Genomic DNA, 22,146 nt, shown 5'->3' on the forward strand with positions numbered 1-22,146 from the left:
TGCCAGATGATGCACTTTGGTAAAAAGTCATAATACTCTAAATGGAAGTAAGTACAGTGATGCTAAAGAGCAGAAGGTTTTGGGCTAAACTTTCACAGGACATTCATTACAGGCAGCACCTTGGGTGGATAAGGCTGCAAAAAAGTAACAAAATCCTAGACTTTAGTTCTAGTGGTAAAGAATACAAGCGCCAATAAAGATACAAGAGCCAACCCTTAGAAAAATACAAGTGCAGGTTTGAGCCCCACACTATAGGTATATTGTGCCAAACTGCATCCCAGAGAATGCAAAGAAATACAAAGATCATTATAAGAAATTGGGTCTTTTTTTATTGGAACAATACAAATTGCGAGGCAATATGATAGAAGTATTTAAAGTTATGAGAGAATAGATAGAAACAGACCCTCCCGGGTAGTAGAGGGGTCAAGAATGAGAGCTCCTTCAGCCAGTATTAAGAAAGCAGAATTCTCTACTTCAGAATATCTTCAGAGAATTGAGGGGTTATGGGATTTACTTCCATAGGTAGTGGTTGAGGTAAAATTGTGTGTTAACATTTAAGATTAGATTGATGAATGAAGGAGAGATGGGGTTGAGTGGATAATGCAAACATGGTGGTTAAATGTAATGAAAACTATTGCTTACATGGAGAATAAACATCAACATGGACACGGGTGAGTCAAAGGGCTATGTCTGTCTGCGTTCTGGCTTTACATATTTCTACATGCAGCCCTCACAAAAGGGTTCTGGGACAACTTTGCAGAAACAGACCCAAACCTACATTTGGAGCTCCTCCGTTATTACCCAACAGAGGCGACAAGTCAGCAACAGCTTAAAAAAACTAATCAAAATTCTGACTAAGCAGCAAAGGATTACAGGCAGAAATTCAGCCTCAATGTTTATGAATATCTACAGGCATTTTGTAACTGGCACCATGAATCAAGAGAGCAGCATGCAAGTAAAGATCCATGACTCTTGATCTCCATTCGTCTTTTTTCTTCACCATCATGGTTGCAGTTCCCACTCGGTCTGCTGGCAGGTCAATAGGAACCTTCTGTTTAGGGTTTGCTCAACAGCTGCTTTTGGAATCCTGGAAAAGACAGGGTACTGAAGAACAGGAATGACCTCTTTATAATGAGAGTGCTAGCAGCACCCATCTTATGCCTGCTACCGAGAGTGCAGTATCAATATAAAATGCCTGAAGATACCAGCCGAATCTCAATTGGATTATTGCCTTGAGAATCACTCTAGCCTCTTCCTGCATTCTCTAACTCATTCAAACATCAGGTCTACCTCCCTCATCTGTCAGACTAAATTTTTAAAATTACTGATTATTTGATCTTAAGAAGAAAAAAAAAATCAATAGAATCATTTATAATGCATCTCCAACCTCCAGTCATTTCCCCAAGGCCTTAAATCAGTAATTTCACCCCCAGGCTAGATTTTAACAAACAGCTAAGTTCCAGATCAAACATGTGAAGAGTCACCAGTTCAGGTTTTGCTTACAGTACCAGCTTTGTCATGTAATATTTTAATTTTGCCCTGCTTAATTATTTAAAACAATCCCAAATAAACTCTATGCACATCTCAAAGAAATAGACTTAAAAATAACAGCCAGCACATGTTGACTTCATGTAACTTAGTCAGGGAGTATAATTGATAATTCTATGATTAGGCCTACCTAACAATGCAAATGTTTTCCCCATTACATCTGTTCTGAATTACTCATATCTTTGAAATTAGACATAAATAATGTATGATGTAAGCCAGGGTACCGAGCATGACCCAGAGGTTATTTACAAGCTATTTAGCCTTCATTCATGCACCATCCCCCCCCCCGCCGCCCCCCCCAAACCCCGGACAATAGTGCCCAATCCATGTGTTTCTGGGCTTTCATTCATGGCCTGCTCCAAACATTCTCGAAAGGGCCCACTGAGGGACTTGTTGCTGCCTCCTTACGAACAGCAACCCTAACTTCCCCAATCCTTCTCCCTCACTGTCCTTTTCTCACAGAGTCTACTGGAGCCTAATTTTGTAAACCTCCTCGCAATCCACCCATCCTTCCCCTCTATTTCCTGACAGAATGTCCCACAGACTCATCAGCAACACCCTTTTGATCAATTTTCTTGTGGATAATTGCACTAGCATCACAGCTTTGCCAAACTTGACTCACAACTGGCACCATGTTGCCCCATACTGATGTCTCTTTGCCTGTTTATATTTCCACCTCCCTCATTCAAACAACAGTGTGGCCATATCATCAAATCACTTTTGGTTTCTGCTCCTACTCATCTGGTGCCTTCTCCAAGAATCTCACCTTATTCTGTCCTTTTCTCTTTTAAAGTCTCTATTCTCAACCAGCCATCCACCAGAACAGGCTGGACCTCACTTTCGTTTCCAAAACCAGCACTACTCCAGAAGCAAAGATAACCACCATCTTTGTCTTCAGTGTTTAACATTAATGAGGGTGATGACGCCTTTGGGGGGTTGGGGGAGAAGAGAGCAGTCAGGAGCAAATCCACAATGTTATGAGAAATTGGCTATGCAGAGGGCCACGAGAAAGGTGTAGCAATGTTATTGCTATAGGGGCTTTCATATTCAGAGGGATAGACAGGTATTTCTGCAACCCAGACACAAGTCCTGAATGGTGTGTCTTCTTTCCAGTGCTTTACAGGGATTCCCTTGAAAGGTACTTCTGCATTTGTAGGCAAGCTTACAGTAATAAGTGAGTATTCAGTTTATTTAAAGCATTGGCAGTCCAAATTGTGGTAGCTAGGAACCATACTTCAATTGCACTTGAAGCCGTGTTATACTACATTTAGTCTATGCCGGCACAGCATGTAAAGTAAAGTAGGCAAAGTGGCACTGCTGCCTTTAGAGGATCCAAAGTGTAACCAAAAGAGACCTCTCTTTGATACCTCCAGAGACATCATCAGCACTAATGCCTATCTAAACACTGCGGTTGGAGGTACAAGCAGTAACGTTTCCTGCCTCGCTGAGCTGCTTAACAGCTCTGTGCTCAATCACCAATATACTTTTCTTGTCATGGGGCAACAAATACAACCAGTAGACTTCAAAAACACCACATGCACACTTGTTTTTCTTGTTGCTCCAGCTGCTATGGAATATGTTTCACAATGCAGAATGACAACACCCACAGTCCCAAAACCCCATACAGTACTGCAGAACAGTTTCTACAACTTCAGGAGCACGTGGCTATGATCTACTTAGAAGACCGAAGCACAATTGTTTAAAAAGACTGAGCATCTACCTCATGAAAAATATTTGAAAAAAAATCAATTGAGTCACCAAGCTCCCAAGAAATGTTCTAAAGAGGTCAATGCACCAAGCATTGCATAATTTAATACTGACCACACGTGGAAAACATCTTTAGACTTCTCTCACAAGGGAGGAGGAGCTGCAGCAAGTGGACACTCTACCCCATTTAACACGGGTAATCAATACTCCGAACAGCAAAGGAAGACACAAAGGACTGAAGCCTGTGTTAGCAGTAATTTCTCATCAAACCACTGAATTCAGGAATGCAAACCCAACGTAACTTTAGCAGATAATTCAAGGTAATTACAGTATTGGAAGAGACAATTAAAACTAGTAAGAAACAGCGATTACAGTTGAAATGCAGGGAGGGGAGGCAATGGCGTAGTGGTACTGTCGTTGGGCTAAAAATCCAAAGGCCCAGGGTATTGGTCTGGGGAGCCGGGTTCAAATTCCACCACGATGGTGGAATTTGTATTCAATAAAATCTAGAATTAAAAGTCTAAATGATGACCATGTCAATTGTTGTAAAGACCCATCTGGTTCACGAATGTCCTTTTCCTTCCTTTAGGGATGGAAATCTGCCATCCTTACCTGGTCTGGCCTACATGTGACTCTGGACCCATGCAATGTGGTTGACTCTGAAATGGCCTAGCAGGCCACTCGGTTGTATCAAACCGCTACAAAGTCTCACAAAAGGAATGAAACCGAACGGACTACCCGGCATCGACCTAGGCACTGGAAACGACAATGGCAAACTCAGCCCTGCCAACCCTGCAAAGTCCTCCTCAATAATATCTAGGGGCTAGTGCCAAAAGTGACATAGTCATCCTCACAGAATCATATCTTACAGGTAATGTCCCAGACACCACCATCACCATGCCACTGGCAGGGCAGACCCAGCAGAGGTGGCGGCACAGTGGTATGCAATCAGGAGGGAGTCCTCAACATTGGCTCTGGACTCCACAAAGTCTCAGGGCATCAGAACCTCATGCTGATTATCACGTATCACCCTCCCTCAGCTGATGAATCGGTGTTCCTCCATGCTGAAAATCACGTGGAGGGAGCACAGAGGGTGGCAAGGGTGCAGAATACACCCTGGGTGGGGGACTTCAATGTTCATCACCAAGAGTGGCTCGGTAGCACCACTGTACTGACCAGTACAGCATCAAGCTGGCAGAGTCCTAAATGACAAAGCTGCTAGTCTGGGTCTGCAGCAGGTGGTGAGGGAACCAATAAGGAGGAAAAACATACTTGACCTCATCCTCAGCAACCTGCTCGCCGCAGATGCACCTATCCACGACAATATCGTTAGGAATGACCATCGTATAGTCCTTGTGGAGACGAAGCCCTACCTTCACATTGAGGATACCCTCCATCGTGTTGTGTGGCATTACTACCGTGCTAAATGGGATAGAGTTTGAACAGATCTAGCAAGTCAAGACTGGGCAACCATGAGGTGCTGTGGGCCATCAGCAGCAGCAGAATTGTACTTGAACACAATCTGTAACCTCATGGCCCTCTCTACCATTACCATCAACCCAGGGGATCAACCCTGTTCAATGAAGAGTGCAGGAGGGCATGCCAGGGGCAACACCAGGCATACCTAAAAATGAGGTGTCAACCTGGTGAAACTATAACATGACTACTTGCGTGCCAAACAGTATAAGCTGCAAGTGATAGACAGGGCTAAGTAATCCCACAATCAACAGATCAGAGCTAAGCTCTGCAGTCCAGCCCCATCCAGCCGTGAACAGTGGAGGACAATTAAACAACTCATGGGAGGAGGAGGCTCCAAAAATATTCCCATCCTCAATGATGGAGGAGCCCAGCACATCAGTGCAAAAGTTAAGGCTGAAGCATTTGCTACAATCTTCAGCCAGAAATGCAGAGTGTACGATCCATCTCGGCCCCCTCCAGAGGTCCCCAGCATCATAGATGCCAGTCTCCAGCCAATTCGATTCACTCGACGTGATATCAAGAAGCGGCTGAAGGCACTGGATAGTGCAAAGGCTATGGGCCCTGACAATATTCCAGCAATAGTGCTGAAGACTTGTGCTCCAGAATTTGCTACGCCCCTAGCCAAGCTGTTCCAGGACAGCTACAACAGTGGCATCTACTTGGCTATGTGGAAAATTGCCCAGGTATGTCCTGTACACAAAAAGCAGGACAAGTCTAACCTGGCCAATTACCGCCCCATCAATTTACTGTCAATCATCAGTAAAGTAATGGAAGGGGTCATCAACAGTGCTATCAAGCAGCACTTGCTTAGCAATAACCTGCTCACTGACACCCAGTTTGGGATCTGCCAGGGCCACTCAGCTCCTGACCTCATTACAGCCTGGGTTCAAACATGGACAAAAGAGCTGAACTCCCAAGGTGAGATGAGAATGACTGTCCTTGACATCAAGGCATCATTTGACTGAGTGTGGCATCAAGCAGCCCTAGCAAAACTGGAGTCAATGGGAATCAGGGGGAACTCTCTCCGCTGGTTGGAGTCATACCTAGCACAAAGGAAGATGATTGTGGTTGTTGGAAATCAGTCATCTCAGTTCCAGGACAGCACTACAGGAGTTCCTCAGGGCAGTGTCCTCAGCCCAACCATGTTCAGCTGCTACAACAGGTGACAGGCTAGGAATCCTGCAACGAGTAACTGACTTCCTGACTCTCCAAGCCTGTCCACCATCTACAAAGGCACAAGTCAGGAGTGTGATGGAATACTCCCCATTTGTCTGGATGAGTGCATCTCCCACAACACAAGAAGCTTGACACCATCCGAGACAAAGCAGCCACTTGATTGGCATCACATACAAAAACATTCACTCCCTCCACCATCAACACACAGTGTCAGCAGTGTGTACCATCTATAAGACGCACTGCAGGAATTCACCAAGGCTCTTTAGGCAGCACTTTCCAAACACACGACCATTACCATCTAGAAGGACAAGGGCAGCAGATACATGGGAACACCACCACCCTAAGTTCCCCTGCACACGGTCCTGACTTGGAAATACATCACCATTCCTTCACTGTCACTGGGTCAAAATCCTGGAACTCTCTCCCTAACAGCACTTGGGTGTACCTACACCACATGGACTGCAGCAGTTCAAGGAGGCAGCTCACCACCACCTTCTCAAGGGGCAATTAGAGACAGGCAATAAATTCTGGTCCAGCCAGTGAAGCCCACATCCCACGAATGAATTTTTACAAAAAGAATATTCAAAGCATACAGGCGTGCATTTGGCTAAGCATGGTGCAGGATAACAGATGATATATCTAATGCACAGCACCAGATGTAAAGTAGCAACACAGAGAGACGGGGAGAGAGAGAGAGAGAGAGAGAGAGAGAGAGACGGGGAGAGCGAGAGAGAGAGAGAGAGAGACGGAGAGAGAGAGAGAGAGAGAGAGAGACGGGGAGAGAGAGAGAGAGAGAGAGAGAGAGACGGGGAGAGAGAGAGAGAGAGAGAGAGAGAGAGACGGGGAGAGAGAGAGAGAGAGAGAGAGAGAGAGAGACGGGGAGAGAGAGAGAGAGAGAGAGAGAGAGAGAGACGGGGAGAGAGAGAGAGAGAGAGAGAGAGAGACGGGGAGAGAGAGAGAGAGAGACGGGGAGAGAGAGAGAGAGAGACGGGGAGAGAGAGAGAGAGAGAGACGGGGAGAGAGAGAGAGAGAGAGACGGGGAGAGAGAGAGAGAGACGGGGAGAGAGAGAGAGAGACGGGGAGAGAGAGAGAGAGACGGGGAGAGAGAGAGAGAGACGGGGAGAGAGAGAGAGAGACGGGGAGAGAGAGAGAGAGACGGGGAGAGAGAGAGAGAGACGGGGAGAGAGAGAGAGAGACGGGGAGAGAGAGAGAGAGACGGGGAGAGAGAGAGAGAGACGGGGAGAGAGAGAGAGAGACGGGGAGAGAGAGAGAGAGACGGGGAGAGAGAGAGAGAGACGGGGAGAGAGAGAGAGAGACGGGGAGAGAGAGAGAGAGACGGGGAGAGAGAGAGAGAGACGGGGAGAGAGAGAGAGAGACGGGGAGAGAGAGAGAGAGACGGGGAGAGAGAGAGAGAGACGGGGAGAGAGAGAGAGAGACGGGGAGAGAGAGAGAGAGACGGGGAGAGAGAGAGAGAGACGGGGAGAGAGAGAGAGAGACGGGGAGAGAGAGAGAGAGACGGGGAGAGAGAGAGAGAGAGACGGGGAGAGAGAGAGAGAGAGACGGGGAGAGAGAGAGAGAGAGACGGGGAGAGAGAGAGAGAGAGACGGGGAGAGAGAGAGAGAGACGGGGAGAGAGAGAGAGAGACGGGGAGAGAGAGAGAGAGAGACGGGGAGAGAGAGAGAGAGAGACGGGGAGAGAGAGAGAGAGACGGGGAGAGAGAGAGAGAGACGGGGAGAGAGAGAGAGAGACGGGGAGAGAGAGAGAGAGACGGGGAGGGAGAGAGAGAGACGGGGAGAGAGAGAGAGAGACGGGGAGGGAGAGAGAGAGACGGGGAGGGAGAGAGAGAGACGGGGAGGGAGAGAGAGAGACGGGGAGGGAGAGAGAGAGACGGGGAGGGAGAGAGAGAGACGGGGAGGGAGAGAGAGAGACGGGGAGGGAGAGAGAGAGACGGGGAGAGAGAGAGAGAGACGGGGAGAGAGAGAGAGAGACGGGGAGAGAGAGAGAGAGACGGGGAGAGAGAGAGAGAGACGGGGAGAGAGAGAGAGAGACGGGGAGAGAGAGAGAGAGAGACGGGGAGAGAGAGAGAGAGAGACGGGGAGAGAGAGAGAGAGAGAGACGGGGAGAGAGAGAGAGACGGGGAGAGAGAGAGACGGGGAGAGAGAGAGAGAGAGACGGGGAGAGAGACGGAGAGAGACGGGGAGAGAGACGGAGAGAGAGAGAGACGGGGAGAGAGAGAGAGAGAGACGGGGAGAGAGAGAGAGAGAGAGAGAGACGGGGAGAGAGAGAGAGAGAGAGAGACGGGGAGAGAGAGAGAGAGAGAGAGAGACGGGGAGAGAGAGAGAGAGAGAGAGACGGGGAGAGAGAGAGAGAGAGAGAGACGGGGAGAGAGAGAGACGGGGAGAGAGAGAGACGGGGAGAGAGAGAGAGAGAGAGAGACGGGGAGAGAGAGAGAGAGAGAGAGAGACGGGGAGAGAGAGAGAGAGAGAGAGACGGGGAGAGAGAGAGAGAGAGAGAGACGGGGAGAGAGAGAGAGAGAGAGAGACGGGGAGAGAGAGAGAGAGAGAGAGAGACGGGGAGAGAAAGAGAGAGAGAGAGAGAGAGACGGGGAGAGAGAGAGAGACGGGGAGAGAGAGAGAGAGAGAGACGGGGAGAAAGAGAGAGAGAGACGGGGAGAGAGAGAGAGAGAGACGGGGAGAGAGAGAGAGAGAGACGGGGAGAGAGAGAGAGAGAGACGGGGAGAGAGAGAGAGAGAGACGGGGAGAGAGAGAGAGAGACGGGGAGAGAGAGAGAGAGACGGGGAGAGAGACGGGGAGAGAGAGAGAGAGACGGGGAGAGAGAGAGAGAGAGACGGGGAGAGAGAGAGAGAGACGGGGAGAGAGAGAGAGAGACGGGGAGAGAGAGAGACGGGGAGAGAGAGAGAGAGACGGGGAGAGAGAGAGAGAGACGGGGAGAGAGAGAGAGAGAGACGGGGAGAGAGAGAGAGAGAGACGGGGAGAGAGAGAGAGAGAGACGGGGAGAGAGAGAGAGAGAGACGGGGAGAGAGAGAGAGACGGGGAGAGAGAGAGAGAGACGGGGAGAGAGAGAGAGAGACGGGGAGAGAGAGAGAGAGACGGGGAGAGAGAGAGAGAGACGGGGAGAGAGAGAGAGAGACGGGGAGAGAGAGAGAGAGAGACGGGGAGAGAGAGAGAGAGAGAGACGGGGAGAGAGAGAGAGAGAGACGGGGAGAGAGAGAGAGAGACGGGGAGAGAGAGAGAGAGAGAGACGGGGAGAGAGAGAGAGAGACGGGGAGAGAGAGAGAGAGACGGGGAGAGAGAGAGAGAGACGGGGAGAGAGAGAGAGAGACGGGGAGAGAGAGAGACGGGGAGAGAGAGAGACAGAGAGAGAGAGAGAGATGGAGATGGAGAGAGAGAGACGAGTGAGAGAGAGAGACGGGGAGAGAGAGAGACGGGGAGAGAGAGGGAGAGAGAGAGACGGGGAGCGGGACAGAGAGAGACGGGGAGCGGGACAGAGAGAGACGGGGAGCGGGAGAGAGAGAGACGGGGAGAGAGAGAGACGGGGAGCGGGAGAGAGAGAGACGGGGAGAGAGAGAGAGGGGAGAGAGAGAGACGGGGAGAGAGAGAGACGGGGAAGAGAGAGAGACGGGGAGAGAGAGAGACGGGGAAGAGAGAGAGACGGGGAAGAGAGAGAGACGGGGAAGAGAGAGAGACGGGGAAGAGAGAGAGACGGGGAGGAGAGAGAGATGGGGAGAGAGAGAGACGGGGAGAGAGAGAGACGGGGAGAGAGAGAGAGACGGGGAAGAGAGAGAGACAGGGAAGAGAGAGAGACGGGGAGAGAGAGAGAGACGGGGAAGAGAGAGAGACGGGGAAGAGAGAGAGACGGGGAAAGAGAGAGACGGGGAAAGAGAGAGACGGGGAAGAGAGAGAGACGGGGAAGAGAGACGGGGAGAGAGAGAGACGGGGAAGAGAGAGAGAGACGGGGAGAGAGAGAGAGACGGGGAGAGAGAGAGACGGGGAGAGAGAGAGACGGAGAGAGAGAGAGAGAGAGAGAGAGAGACGGGAGAGAGAGAGAGACGGGGGAGAGAGAGAGACGGGGAGAGAGAGAGACGGGAGAGAGAGAGACGGGAGAGAGAGAGAGACGGGAGAGAGAGAGAGACGGGAGAGAGAGAGACGGGAGAGAGAGAGACGGGAGAGAGAGAGACGGGAGAGAGAGAGACGGGAGAGAGAGAGACGGGAGAGAGAGAGACGGGGTGCGGGAGAGAGAGACGGGGAGCGGGAGAGAGAGAGACGGGAGAGAGAGAGACGGGGAGAGAGAGAGACGGGGAGAGAGAGAGACGGGGAGAGAGAGAGAGACGGGGAGAGAGAGAGACGGGGAGAGAGAGAGACGGGGAGAGAGAGAGACGGGGAGAGAGAGAGACGGGGAGAGAGAGAGACGGGGAGAGAGAGAGACGGGGGAGAGAGAGAGACGGGGAGAGAGAGAGACGGGGAGAGAGAGAGACGGGGAGAGAGAGAGACGGGGAGAGAGAGAGACGGGGAGAGAGAGAGACGGGGAGAGAGAGAGACGGGGAGAGAGAGAGACGGGGAGAGAGAGAGACGGGGAGAGAGAGAGACGGGGAGAGAGAGAGACGGGGAGAGAGAGAGACGGGGAGAGAGAGAGACGGGGAGAGAGAGAGACGGGGAGAGAGAGAGACGGGGAGAGAGAGAGACGGGGAGAGAGAGAGACGGGGAGAGAGAGAGACGGGGAGAGAGAGAGACGGGGAGAGAGAGAGACGGGGAGAGAGAGAGACGGGGAGAGACAGAGACGGGGAGAGACAGAGACGGGGAGAGACAGAGACGGGGAGAGACAGAGACGGGGAGAGACAGAGACGGGGAGAGACAGAGACGGGGAGAGACAGAGACGGGGAGAGACAGAGACGGGGAGAGAGGAGAGACGGGGGAGAGAGAGAGACGGGGAGAGAGAGAGAGACGGGGAGAGAGAGAGACGGGGAGAGAGAGAGACGGGGAGAGAGAGAGACGGGGAGAGAGAGAGACGGGGAGAGAGAGAGACGGGGAGAGAGAGAGACGGGGAGAGAGAGAGACGGGGAGAGAGAGAGACGGGGAGAGAGAGAGACGGGGAGAGAGAGAGACGGGGGAGAGAGAGAGACGGGGAGAGAGAGAGACGGGGAGAGAGAGAGACGGGGAGAGAGAGAGACGGGGAGAGAGAGAGACGGGGAGAGAGAGAGACGGAGAGAGAGAGAGACGGGGAGAGAGAGAGAGACGGGGAGAGAGAGAGACGGGGAGAGAGAGAGACAGAGAGAGAGAGAGACGGGGAGAGAGAGAGACGGGGAGAGAGAGAGAGACGGGGAGAGAGAGAGACGGGGAGAGAGAGAGACGGGGAGAGAGAGAGACGGGGAGAGAGAGAGACGGGGAGAGAGAGAGACGGGGAGAGAGGGAGACTGGGCAGAGAGAGACAGGGCGGAGAGAGATAGAGACGGGAGAGAGAGAGAGACGGGGCTGATAGAGAGAGAGACGGGGAGAGAGAGAGACGGGGAGAGAGAGAGACGGGGAGAGAGAGAGACGGGGAGAGAGAGAGACGGGGAGAGAGAGAGACGGGGAGAGAGAGAGACGGGGAGAGAGAGAGACGGGGAGAGAGAGAGACGGGGGAGAGAGAGAGACGGGGAGAGAGAGAGACGGGGAGAGAGAGAGACGGGGAGAGAGAGAGACGGGGAGAGAGAGAGACGGGGAGAGAGAGAGACGGGGAGAGAGAGAGACGGGGAGAGAGAGAGACGGGGAGAGAGAGAGACGGGGAGAGAGAGAGACGGGGAGAGAGAGAGACGGGGAGAGAGAGAGACGGGGAGAGAGAGAGACGGGGAGAGAGAGAGACGGGGAGAGAGAGAGACGGGGAGAGAGAGAGACGGGGAGAGAGAGAGAGACGGGGAGAGAGAGAGAGACGGGGAGAGAGAGAGAGACGGGGAGAGAGAGAGAGACGGGGAGAGAGAGAGAGACGGGGAGAGAGAGAGAGACGGGGAGAGAGAGAGAGACGGGGAGAGAGAGAGAGACGGGGAGAGAGAGAGAGACGGGGAGAGAGAGAGAGACGGGGAGAGAGAGAGAGACGGGGAGAGAGAGAGAGACGGGGAGAGAGAGAGAGACGGGGAGAGAGAGAGAGACGGGGAGAGAGAGAGAGACGGGGAGAGAGAGAGAGACGGGGAGAGAGAGAGAGACGGGGAGAGAGAGAGACGGGGAGAGAGAGACACGGGGAGAGAGAGAGACACGGGGAGAGAGAGAGACGGGGAGAGAGAGAGACGGGGAGAGAGAGAGACGGGGAGAGAGAGAGACGGGGAGAGAGAGAGACGGGGAGAGAGAGAGACGGGGAGAGAGAGAGACGGGGAGAGAGAGAGACGGGGAGAGAGAGAGACGGGGAGAGAGAGAGACGGGGAGAGAGAGAGACGGGGAGAGAGAGAGACGGGGAGAGAGAGAGACGGGGAGAGAGAGAGACGGGGAGAGAGAGAGACGGGGAGAGAGAGAGACGGGGAGAGAGAGAGACGGGGAGAGAGAGAGACGGGGAGAGAGAGAGACGGGGAGAGAGAGAGACGGGGAGAGAGAGAGACGGGGAGAGAGAGAGACGGGGAGAGAGAGAGACGGGGAGAGAGAGAGACGGGGAGAGAGAGAGACGGGGAGAGAGAGAGACGGGGAGAGAGAGAGACGGGGAGAGAGAGAGACGGGGAGAGAGAGAGACGGGGAGAGAGAGAGACGGGGAGAGAGAGAGACGGGGAGAGAGAGAGACGGGGAGAGAGAGAGACGGGGAGAGAGAGAGACAGGGAGAGAGAGACAGGGAGAGAGAGACAGGGAGAGAGAGACAGGGAGAGAGAGACAGGGAGAGAGAGACAGGGAGAGAGAGAGACAGGGAGAGAGAGAGACAGGGAGAGAGAGAGACAGGGAGAGAGAGAGACAGGGAGAGAGAGAGACAGGGAGAGAGAGAGACAGGGAGAGAGAGAGACAGGGAGAGAGAGAGACAGGGAGAGAGAGAGACAGGGAGAGAGAGACAGGGAGAGAGAGACAGGGAGAGAGAGACAGGGAGAGAGAGACAGGGAGAGAGAGACAGGGAGAGAGAGACAGGGAGAGAGAGACAGGGAGAGAGAGACAGGGAGAGAGAGACAGGGAGAGAGAGACAGGGAGAGAGAGACAGGGAGAGAGAGACAGGGAGAGAGAGACAGGGAGAGAGAGACAGGGAGAGAGAGACAGGGAGAGAGAGACAGGGAGAGAGAGACAGGGAGAGAGAGACAGGGAGAGAGAGACAGGGAGAGAGAGACAGGGAGAGAGAGACAGGGAGAGAGAGACAGGGAGAGAGAGACAGGGAGAGAGAGACAGGGAGAGAGAGACAGGGAGAGAGAGACAGGGAGAGAGAGACAGGGAGAGAGAGACAGGGAGAGAGAGACAGGGAGAGAGAGACAGGGAGAGAGAGACAGGGAGAGAGAGACAGGGAGAGAGAGACAGGGAGAGAGAGACAGGGAGAGAGAGACAGGGAGAGAGAGACAGGGAGAGAGAGACAGGGAGAGAGAGACAGGGAGAGAGAGACAGGGAGAGAGAGACAGGGAGAGAGAGACAGGGAGAGAGAGACAGGGAGAGAGAGACAGGGAGAGAGAGACAGGGAGAGAGAGACAGGGAGAGAGAGACAGGGAGAGAGAGACAGGGAGAGAGAGACAGGGAGAGAGAGACAGGGAGAGAGAGACAGGGAGAGGGAGAGAGAGGGAGTGAGACGGAGAGGGAGGGAGAGAGAGACACACAGAGACAGACGGAGAGAGAGACACACAGAGACAGACGGAGAGAGAGACACACAGAGACAGACGGAGAGAGAGACACACAGAGACAGACGGAGAGAGAGACACACAGAGACAGACGGAGAGAGAGACACACAGAGACAGACGGAGAGAGAGACACACAGAGACAGACGGAGAGAGAGACACACAGAGACAGACGGAGAGAGAGACACACAGAGACAGACGGAGAGAGAGACACACAGAGACAGACGGAGAGAGAGACACACAGAGACAGACGGAGAGAGAGACACACAGAGACAGACGGAGAGAGAGACACACAGAGACAGACGGAGAGAGAGACACACAGAGACAGACGGAGAGAGAGACACACAGAGACAGACGGAGAGAGAGACACACAGAGACAGACGGAGAGAGAGACACACAGAGACAGACGGAGAGAGAGACACACAGAGACAGACGGAGAGAGAGACACACAGAGACAGACGGAGAGAGAGACACACACAGAGACAGACGGAGAGAGAGACACACACAGAGACAGACGGAGAGAGAGACACACACAGAGACAGACGGAGAGAGCGACACACAGAGACAGACGGAGAGAGAGACACACAGAGACAGACGGAGAGAGAGACACACAGAGACAGACGGAGAGAGAGACACACAGAGACAGACGGAGAGAGAGACACACAGAGACAGACGGAGAGAGAGACACACAGAGACAGACGGAGAGAGAGACACACAGAGACAGACGGACGGAGAGAGAGACACACATAGACAGACGGACGGAGAGAGAGACACACAGAGACAGACGGACGGAGAGAGAGACACACAGAGACACAGAGAGACAATGAGCTGTTCGAGTACACTCCCAGACCTGTCTGAAAAATAATTCATTTTTGGGACTCGGAGATGCTGTTGTACAGTTAGCCTCAAAATCATTTCAGATTTCTGATGATTAATAAATTCTGTAAATTGTCCTAAAAGGTTAGTTGAAAGAAGGCAAGGGACAGAAAAAAAAGACTACATACATTAATCCAATGTAGTATTGCACACTTCCAATAGTCATGAGAATATCAGAGACATTCCTTCAAGAAGCATTCCATTTAGCTGTTAGAATTCTCCAGAGGGCCAGCAGTCGCACAGACATATGGTCGCTGCTGTGGTTATAATACACTGGCAAAGCTGTATCAATCACATCATTACAGGAAAGAGAGGAGAGTCAGGAGGACACTACGAACACTGCTTTGTCAACACATATCCCCGCCCAATAAGAAGTCAAAGGTCACCATCTTGCTTTCAGTCATCTAAGAGAATATTAAACAAGCAGACAGCAGATTACAGAAAGAAAAACTGAATGCTGGAGATCTGAAATAAAAGCAGATGGCTCCAAAGAGATGGTTAGTTAATATTTTGGATCATCAGTTCTATTAGGCAAAGCAAACGGATGCTCATAGGAAAGATATATGAAAGCTTATCCTCTTCTCCCCCACTCCCACCCCCGCCCTCTCACCAAATTAACATATGATTTCAGCTTCTAGCTCCCTGTTATCATCAGGGGTTTCCTGTGTTCTCTTCTGGGACAACAAACCAAAGGCCAGAGGCAATCCAGTTCAGGGCATGACACAGCTATAATCATACCCTGACAAGCAGATAAACAGCACTGACAGGAATTTACAATGACCCACAGACCAAACCCCTGACTTCATTCACTCATTTGCTGCAGTTAATATACGAGCCTGATGTCACAACAGTTCCACTAGACAAAAGGCAGAGTCTCACTGCCCAATTTTAAAATGAAAAACTCACTTTTCCAAAATTGCCCTCAACTTGGAATACACAAGAAACAATGTCATGTGTCTGTAACATCAAGATGTATTCTGGGTGCAAAATCTTAAAAACAAAACCAACCTGCCTTTCTATTTTTCCAAACCAGAACAGTGAGAAATGATTCATAAAGAGCTTCAGTGATCATCAAAAACCAGCAAGTTAAATCACAATTGATACATAGCAAATGCCCAGGTTTCAGTCAGTCAGTCATTCAGGCATCTTCCATTTCCCCATGTCCTTAAACAAAAAACCAGCAGCACTCCACAACCCTCCTCAGTGATCCTGACTCCTGCTTCCTACTTGCTGCTACAAGAGACTAAATACCAATGTATGTTGTGGGTGGAAATTGTCACAAGATCAGGAATTCCGACCTGAGTGCAGCATTAATCAATCCCTTGGAACTGTTGGGAGTGGCATGGACGCAAGGTGGGGCAAAAGAAGGATGTTCACCAGGTTGGCACATAAATCAATATGATTTACACAGTCAAAAAAAAAGTCCTCATGCAGACCTCTAGTAGTACTGTTGAATAAGTGAGAGTTATTTTTCAGTCTGCGAGATGGCATAAGAACAATTCACTACCCTTTGACTTGTAATCAATTACTGAGTGGAAATGTCACAGCTCATTCTCACCAATGGCAGGTATATCTGGAGACAAACAGCTCAAAATCTGAGTTATATGTCATAAGGTTAACAATTCAACATATTTAAGAATCGGGTCTCTTTCAGTGTCTCCATCTATGCTTCCATCACAAAATTCCAAGTATCTCTGACAGAGATGGGAATGAAAAACATTCCTTCCAGCTGCTTGCCACTCGGCGACGGTATCACGCTAAGGAATTATGTCACACAAATAGGGCCTGCAAGATGCATTCCCCAAATTGCACCAAGAGCAGGGCTAAGCAGAAGGCCCCAGCGGGCCATCAGCAGAAATGGGGAGAAATCAAAGGCAGATGTGAATTGAACTCCAACTAAGAACAATTACCACAGTGCTAATTGATATTGTGCAGAATCAGTTTAAGCAGACTCTGTATGCTTTGGTTGCAGGCACATTTAATCCACTTTCAGATGAGCTGATACCAATGCCAGCACATCAGTTTGACCTGTACAAGCCTTTCAACAGAAAGAATGGTTTGCCTGTACCTTTGAAGGTAATCTTCAGAAAAACTTATAGTACTCCACGTGCAGATAGCTTTGCTCCCTATCTACATGGGAAAATGCTCCTAAAAATCAAGGCTGTCAGTGACAGCAGAAATGTAGTGAGATTCTTTACCAAAACATTAGTGTCATTATCTAAAGCATTCAGATGCAGAAAACCCAGCAGCACTCCAAAGTGAATTTGACAGGGTTCACCAAGACCAGTCCTTGGTAAATAGAACAAGGCTGTTTATTTCAACATGCTTCTTGTGCCTTGTAGGTAGCAGAAAGGCTAACCCACCCTGACTCCCCAAAGCTCTCTCAAAAGCATAAGTCAGGAACGTGATGGGATACTCTCCGCTTATCTGGATGAGTGCTACTGAAACACAAAAAAAAAAGCTCAACACCATCCAGGATAAAAGCAGCCTGCTTGATCAGCATTTTACCTACAGTCTAAACACTGACCTCCTCCACACAGCTGAAGCGTGTGCTATCTACAGGACACTCTGCAGAGGAACCGGCAAGGCACTGATAAACCATCTAATACTGAGCACCATTGGTGTCAAAACATCTGGTCAGTCAGCACTAACTAGTGCTTTAGGCACTTTCCTCATGCCTGTCAAAAGTTTTCAGAATAAAGGACATGATCTATAATGTGACGTGTGTGTGTGTAAAAAAAAAAGACTGCTCTCCCTTCCACAGTCACAAGATAAATGTAGACCAAGGTTATTCAGCCCATTTTAGTTCAATATAAACTAAATATATTTTTGCTTAGCAAAGTGATCCCTTTCCCAGTTCCTTAATTTTCAATTATTATGATGATGCAAATGAACAATTTTGGACAGCTCAGTTCATCCAAGCTTTAAAAAGTTTCTTTGCTAAGCCAAATAATTTAAACCACTAGTTTAACTGCATTCGAAGCCATGAAGTTGCACAAAGTAAAAAATATTGATTTACACATCACCTTTATATCAAGTTTTATTTTATTATGGTAAAAACCTCACAGTTCAGACCTCAACCACTTCAATGTTTCAGAAGGTGAAAACACCATATAATCTAGTATGCCACCCAGAGTAAGGCCTGGGTTCATTCATGAAAAATGAGTAAAAATAAAAATAATAAATTGCACAAAGCTGTCAAGATGACAAAGTAGGCAAGGAGATTTACTAGGAAGTCAATAATGAACGACTTTAATTATGAAGAGAAAATAGCTGAAGCACATTTCCAGGATTGCTACTCAACAAGGTTAAGAGGAGATCTGAGGGCTGATTAAAAATTAAAGGGTTTTGATAAAGTATAGGGGAAAGTTATTTCACAGATCGGTTAGTAAAAGGGCATAACTTAAGCTTGTTGTCAAACAAGAGGGGATAAGATAAATGTTTTGAATGTCAGACCAAATGTGCTGGTGGAAACAGTAGTGGAAGAAGAATCCATTAATTGCTTTTAAAATGGAAGTAAATAAATATTTTAAATTTATTTTTTCAAAATGACATAGGGAGAGGACCAAGTCCACAGCTCTCCAGGGACATGATAGACAGAGACTCTTGCAGCGCACAGAAAGCCAATGATTCGAAAATTGCATGTTATTTTTTTCTTCCAATTTTCTTCTGACAATGCCGACACATCTCAGGCTATAGTTAAGGGTGCTAGTTGCTAACCATAAGTAACTGTTTTTTCATCCATAAGACAGTGAATATTTTCAAGTTATTTGAGTCTTGGGAATCAGGACCAAGCCTATGTTCACCCAAATCGACACATGCACACCTTCCAGCAGGAAACAACAGACAGCCAGGGTTTCAATGTCTGAATGCTATTTCGCATCTTTTGGTTGAGCGAGGAGGCCAAGTGGCTGAAATAAGCAGAAGCTGGGGACTGCACTTGGGACCTTCTTGATATATGTACCACAGCTCTATACTTGGCAATGCACTTACTGGCTTAGTCATCAAGCAGATGCTGCAAAGTCAGTTTCAATAAATAAAGGTTAATGCTGGTAAGGGGAAGTTGTTGGGGGGGTGGGGGAGAGACACGGTGGCAGGGTGGAAAAACTCTCCTTTAAATGAAATGTATAACCAAACCTGTAGTACGCTATAATGCCACTGTCTTTCATAAGCTTCAGTATAACATGTATCCATTAGTTCATCTGGAACAAGGATCATCTCAAATTGCACTTCAGAAATCCAAACCAACAACTGGTTCTCAGCAGCATTCCACACTTTTCGAAATATCACTACTCGAAAAACCTTAAACATTGGGGCTTTGGCGCATGAACACTTGGGGAAATACCATTTTAAAAACGACAGTCAGCAACACCACAGGAAAGAGATCAAGTTTATTAACCTGCTGTAGCTTTTCTTCAGACATTACTGATATGGTGGACAGGAAAATCAATGCCAGAATATGGGTAGAGCAATAACTGAACAATGAAACCATATTCAGGAGCATTTAGGATTTAAGATGACTGAGCCAATATATAGCAGATGCACTTACATTGTGTTTAGGCAATAGTCCAGGCAATTCTATCAAGTTATTAACGGAGTTGTTTTTAGTTCTCACCGAGATGGTGGTAACTTGCGTAACATTGGGTTCTTCCCACTGTGAATACTTCCAAATTCCACTGAAGCTATTTTCATTCAGGCTCCTTCTCCTGAAAACAGTCAAGATGCTAGAACACTTCCCACAGGATGTCTTCCAGCATGACATCCAAGTGACCATTCTTCAAGCACGGAGCCAAGTCATGAATGCCACCAAAATGTTAAAAACCACAAGGAGGATACAACTAGCCTTAGCCTTGCCAGGTAGGCAAAAGCAAGTCAATGGCCTGCTCACTACTGGAACTGCCCATGCACACACTTCTGGGATTATATTGGTTATGTTACTGGACTGATAGCCTAGAGTGCTAAGCACATCCAAAGAGCACAAACTCAAACATCACCAAGATTTACAATCTATATTAATGACTTGGATTCAGGGATAGAAGGTACTTTAGCTAAATTTGCAGATGACAACAAAATAGGTGCGAAAGTAGGTTGCAATGAAGAAATAAGGAATTTACAAATGGATATGGACAGGTTAGGTGAATGGGCCAAAATTTGGCAGATAGAGTTTAACGTGGATAAGTGTGAGGCTATCCATTTTGGTTGGAAGCATAAAAAGGCAGCTTATTATTTAAATGAAGAGAAACTTCAGCATGCTTCAGTGCAGAGGGATCTGGGTGTCCTCGTGCACGAATCGCTGAAAGCTAGTATGCAGGTACAGCAGCTAATAAGGAAGGCAAATGGAATTTTGGCATTTATTGCTAAAGGGATAGAGTATAAAAATAGGGAAGTGTTGTTGCAACTGTACAAGGCATTGGTGAGACCACACCTGGAGTACTGTGCACAGTTTTGGTCCCCTTACTTGAGCAAGGTTGTAGTTGCATTGGAGGTATTTCAGAGGCGGTTCACTAGATTGATTCCAGAGATGTGGAGTTTGTCTTATGAAGAGAGATTGAGTAGTTTGGGCCTATACTTGCTGGAGTTTAGAAGGATGAGATCTGATTGAGGTATATAAGATGATAAAGGGGATAGACAAAGTAGGCGTGGAGCGGATGTTTCCCCTTGTGGGGCATTCTAGAATGAGAGACCATAGTTTTAGGCTAAGGGGTGGTAGATTTAAATCAGAGATGAGGAGGAATTACTTTTCTCAAAGGGTCATGAATCTGTGGAATTCACTACCTCAGAGTGCAGTGGATGCCAGGACCCTGAATAAATTTGAGGAGGAACTAGACAGATTTTTAATTAGTAACAGGTTGAAAGGTTATGGGGAGAGGGCAGGAAATTGGAGTTGAGGCAGAAATGAGATCAACCATGAGCATATTGAATGGCAGGGCAGGCTCAAGGGGCTGAATTGCTTACTCCTAGTTCTTATGTTCTAAGAGAGTCACGACATGAGCAACTAGTTTATTGATGTCTGTTTGGAAAGGAAACCTATGTCCTTAACCAGTCTGACTTATATGAGTCCAGTCCTCACACCAACAATGTTGACTCTTAACTGGCCTCTGAAGTGGCCCAGAAAACGACTCAGTTGTTCAAAACCACAAGAAAGGTGGCACCACCTTCTCAGGGGCAACAAGGATGGGTAATAAATGCCAGCCTTGCCAGCAACATCCCAAGAAACAATATGAATGAGAAAAATCATGAGAAAATCAAAGAGAAGAGTAAAATTGGAGGCCTGTGTCAAAACCACTCTTCACCAGATTTGTGAATTTAAAACATTTGTTTAAATAAACACCCTTGATCACACGGATGAGTTCACAGAAATAGTGCCTCATAGCCCATTATATAAAATGGAAATGAAATCATAGCTCATAAAAAGAATTCTCAAAGAGCTTTCTCAAATCCTTTTGGAAACTTTAGCCTGCAGTTTTCTAGGTCTCATGAAGGGAAAAGGTACGAACAGCTGCCTGTGGTGGGATTCTTAAATACAGTAGCTTACATTCAACGACAATAGTGAGAAGTTTTAGATCAGAAGTGAGCAGATAGCTCAGTCTGCAGAAAGTTTCTTGCCTCAATTTTGAAACATTCTCAAATATTCTGATCACAGGGAGAAAAATAAAATCGAGAAATTGAAAGAGCCCAGCAGTTGCTGGACCCATAATTCTCCTACGGCTTAGCTGTCACTTTTTCAAGGTCAAATTTAAGAGTGTTGTTTTCAGAAAGTTTGACAAATTAAGTAACAATTAGACAGTTAAAAATATCTCAACCATTTAGATATTACTGCATTTTTTGCCTGCCATATTGGTTAATTCAGATTTAATTTTGGTCAGCTGAGCATCTAAAAAGAGTATCCAAACAAAAATAGTGAGATGTCCACACAAGATTTCCCTTGGAGGTAACCAAAAACTGTACAATAGTTTCTAACAATGAAGTCTGAAGGGAGATTGTATAGTGCACATCAACTACGAAATAAGTGTAGAGATGGTTAATTTTTAAAACTACCATTTAAGTTAGCCCCGGCCAATGTATTATTAAATTGGCGCTGTTTATTTTAAATTCAATTCACTATGACTTTATCAATTTTTATTTGTACACTGCTCACACAACAGTTCAGATACAGAAGACTAAATCTGACAATGACAGTTAGAGATTACAGAATATATTCAGATAGCTTCAATATAAATCTATCTACTTATCCTTTCCCCCTGATGTAGTTCCTTATCAAATACTTCTCAATCCCATTTTCAATAATATCAGTCTCGGATTTCTTCTACCTTGCAGGCAAAGATATTAGCACAATAACCAATATATCCAAAGTCAACTGAAACAAATTGGACTTCTTAAGTACTTTTGTTCGATCTATTGTTTCTAACCTGAAGCTGGTAACTTACGTAATAGAACAGAAAATGTTGGAAACACTCAGCAGATTTGGCAGGAGATGTGGAGAGAGAGAGAGTTAATGTCTTGAGTCCGTATGAGTCTTCTTCATAGCTAAAGAGAAGTAGAAATGTGATGGATTTTATACTGTTTAAGATGGAGTGCAGCAA

At 48.3% G+C, this 22,146-nt stretch overlaps 1 protein-coding gene across 7 annotated transcripts in view; it reads right to left on the reverse strand.

The window, feature by feature from the left end:
• The window catches only part of raph1a (Ras association (RalGDS/AF-6) and pleckstrin homology domains 1a), a 193,889-nt gene that overhangs the window by 121,206 nt on the left and 50,537 nt on the right, over nt 1–22,146 (reverse strand). Inside the window, exon 1 of one of the 7 annotated variants that reach the window (XM_041200367.1) lies at nt 15,572–15,702. The exons of 3 other annotated variants lie outside the window; for them this stretch is intronic. In XM_041200367.1, the coding sequence (XP_041056301.1) occupies nt 15,572–15,616 (45 nt within the window). In that variant the 5' untranslated portion in view covers nt 15,617–15,702. Of the gene's footprint in view, nt 1–15,571; nt 15,703–22,146 lie in introns of those variants that run through there. 3 more of the 7 variants (XM_041200360.1, XM_041200365.1, XM_041200366.1) reach the window with 3 other exon arrangements.

Source organism: Carcharodon carcharias, chromosome 12 (assembly GCF_017639515.1).
Source record: "Carcharodon carcharias isolate sCarCar2 chromosome 12, sCarCar2.pri, whole genome shotgun sequence".
In the NCBI taxonomy this organism is placed as follows: Eukaryota; Metazoa; Chordata; class Chondrichthyes; order Lamniformes; family Lamnidae; genus Carcharodon; species Carcharodon carcharias.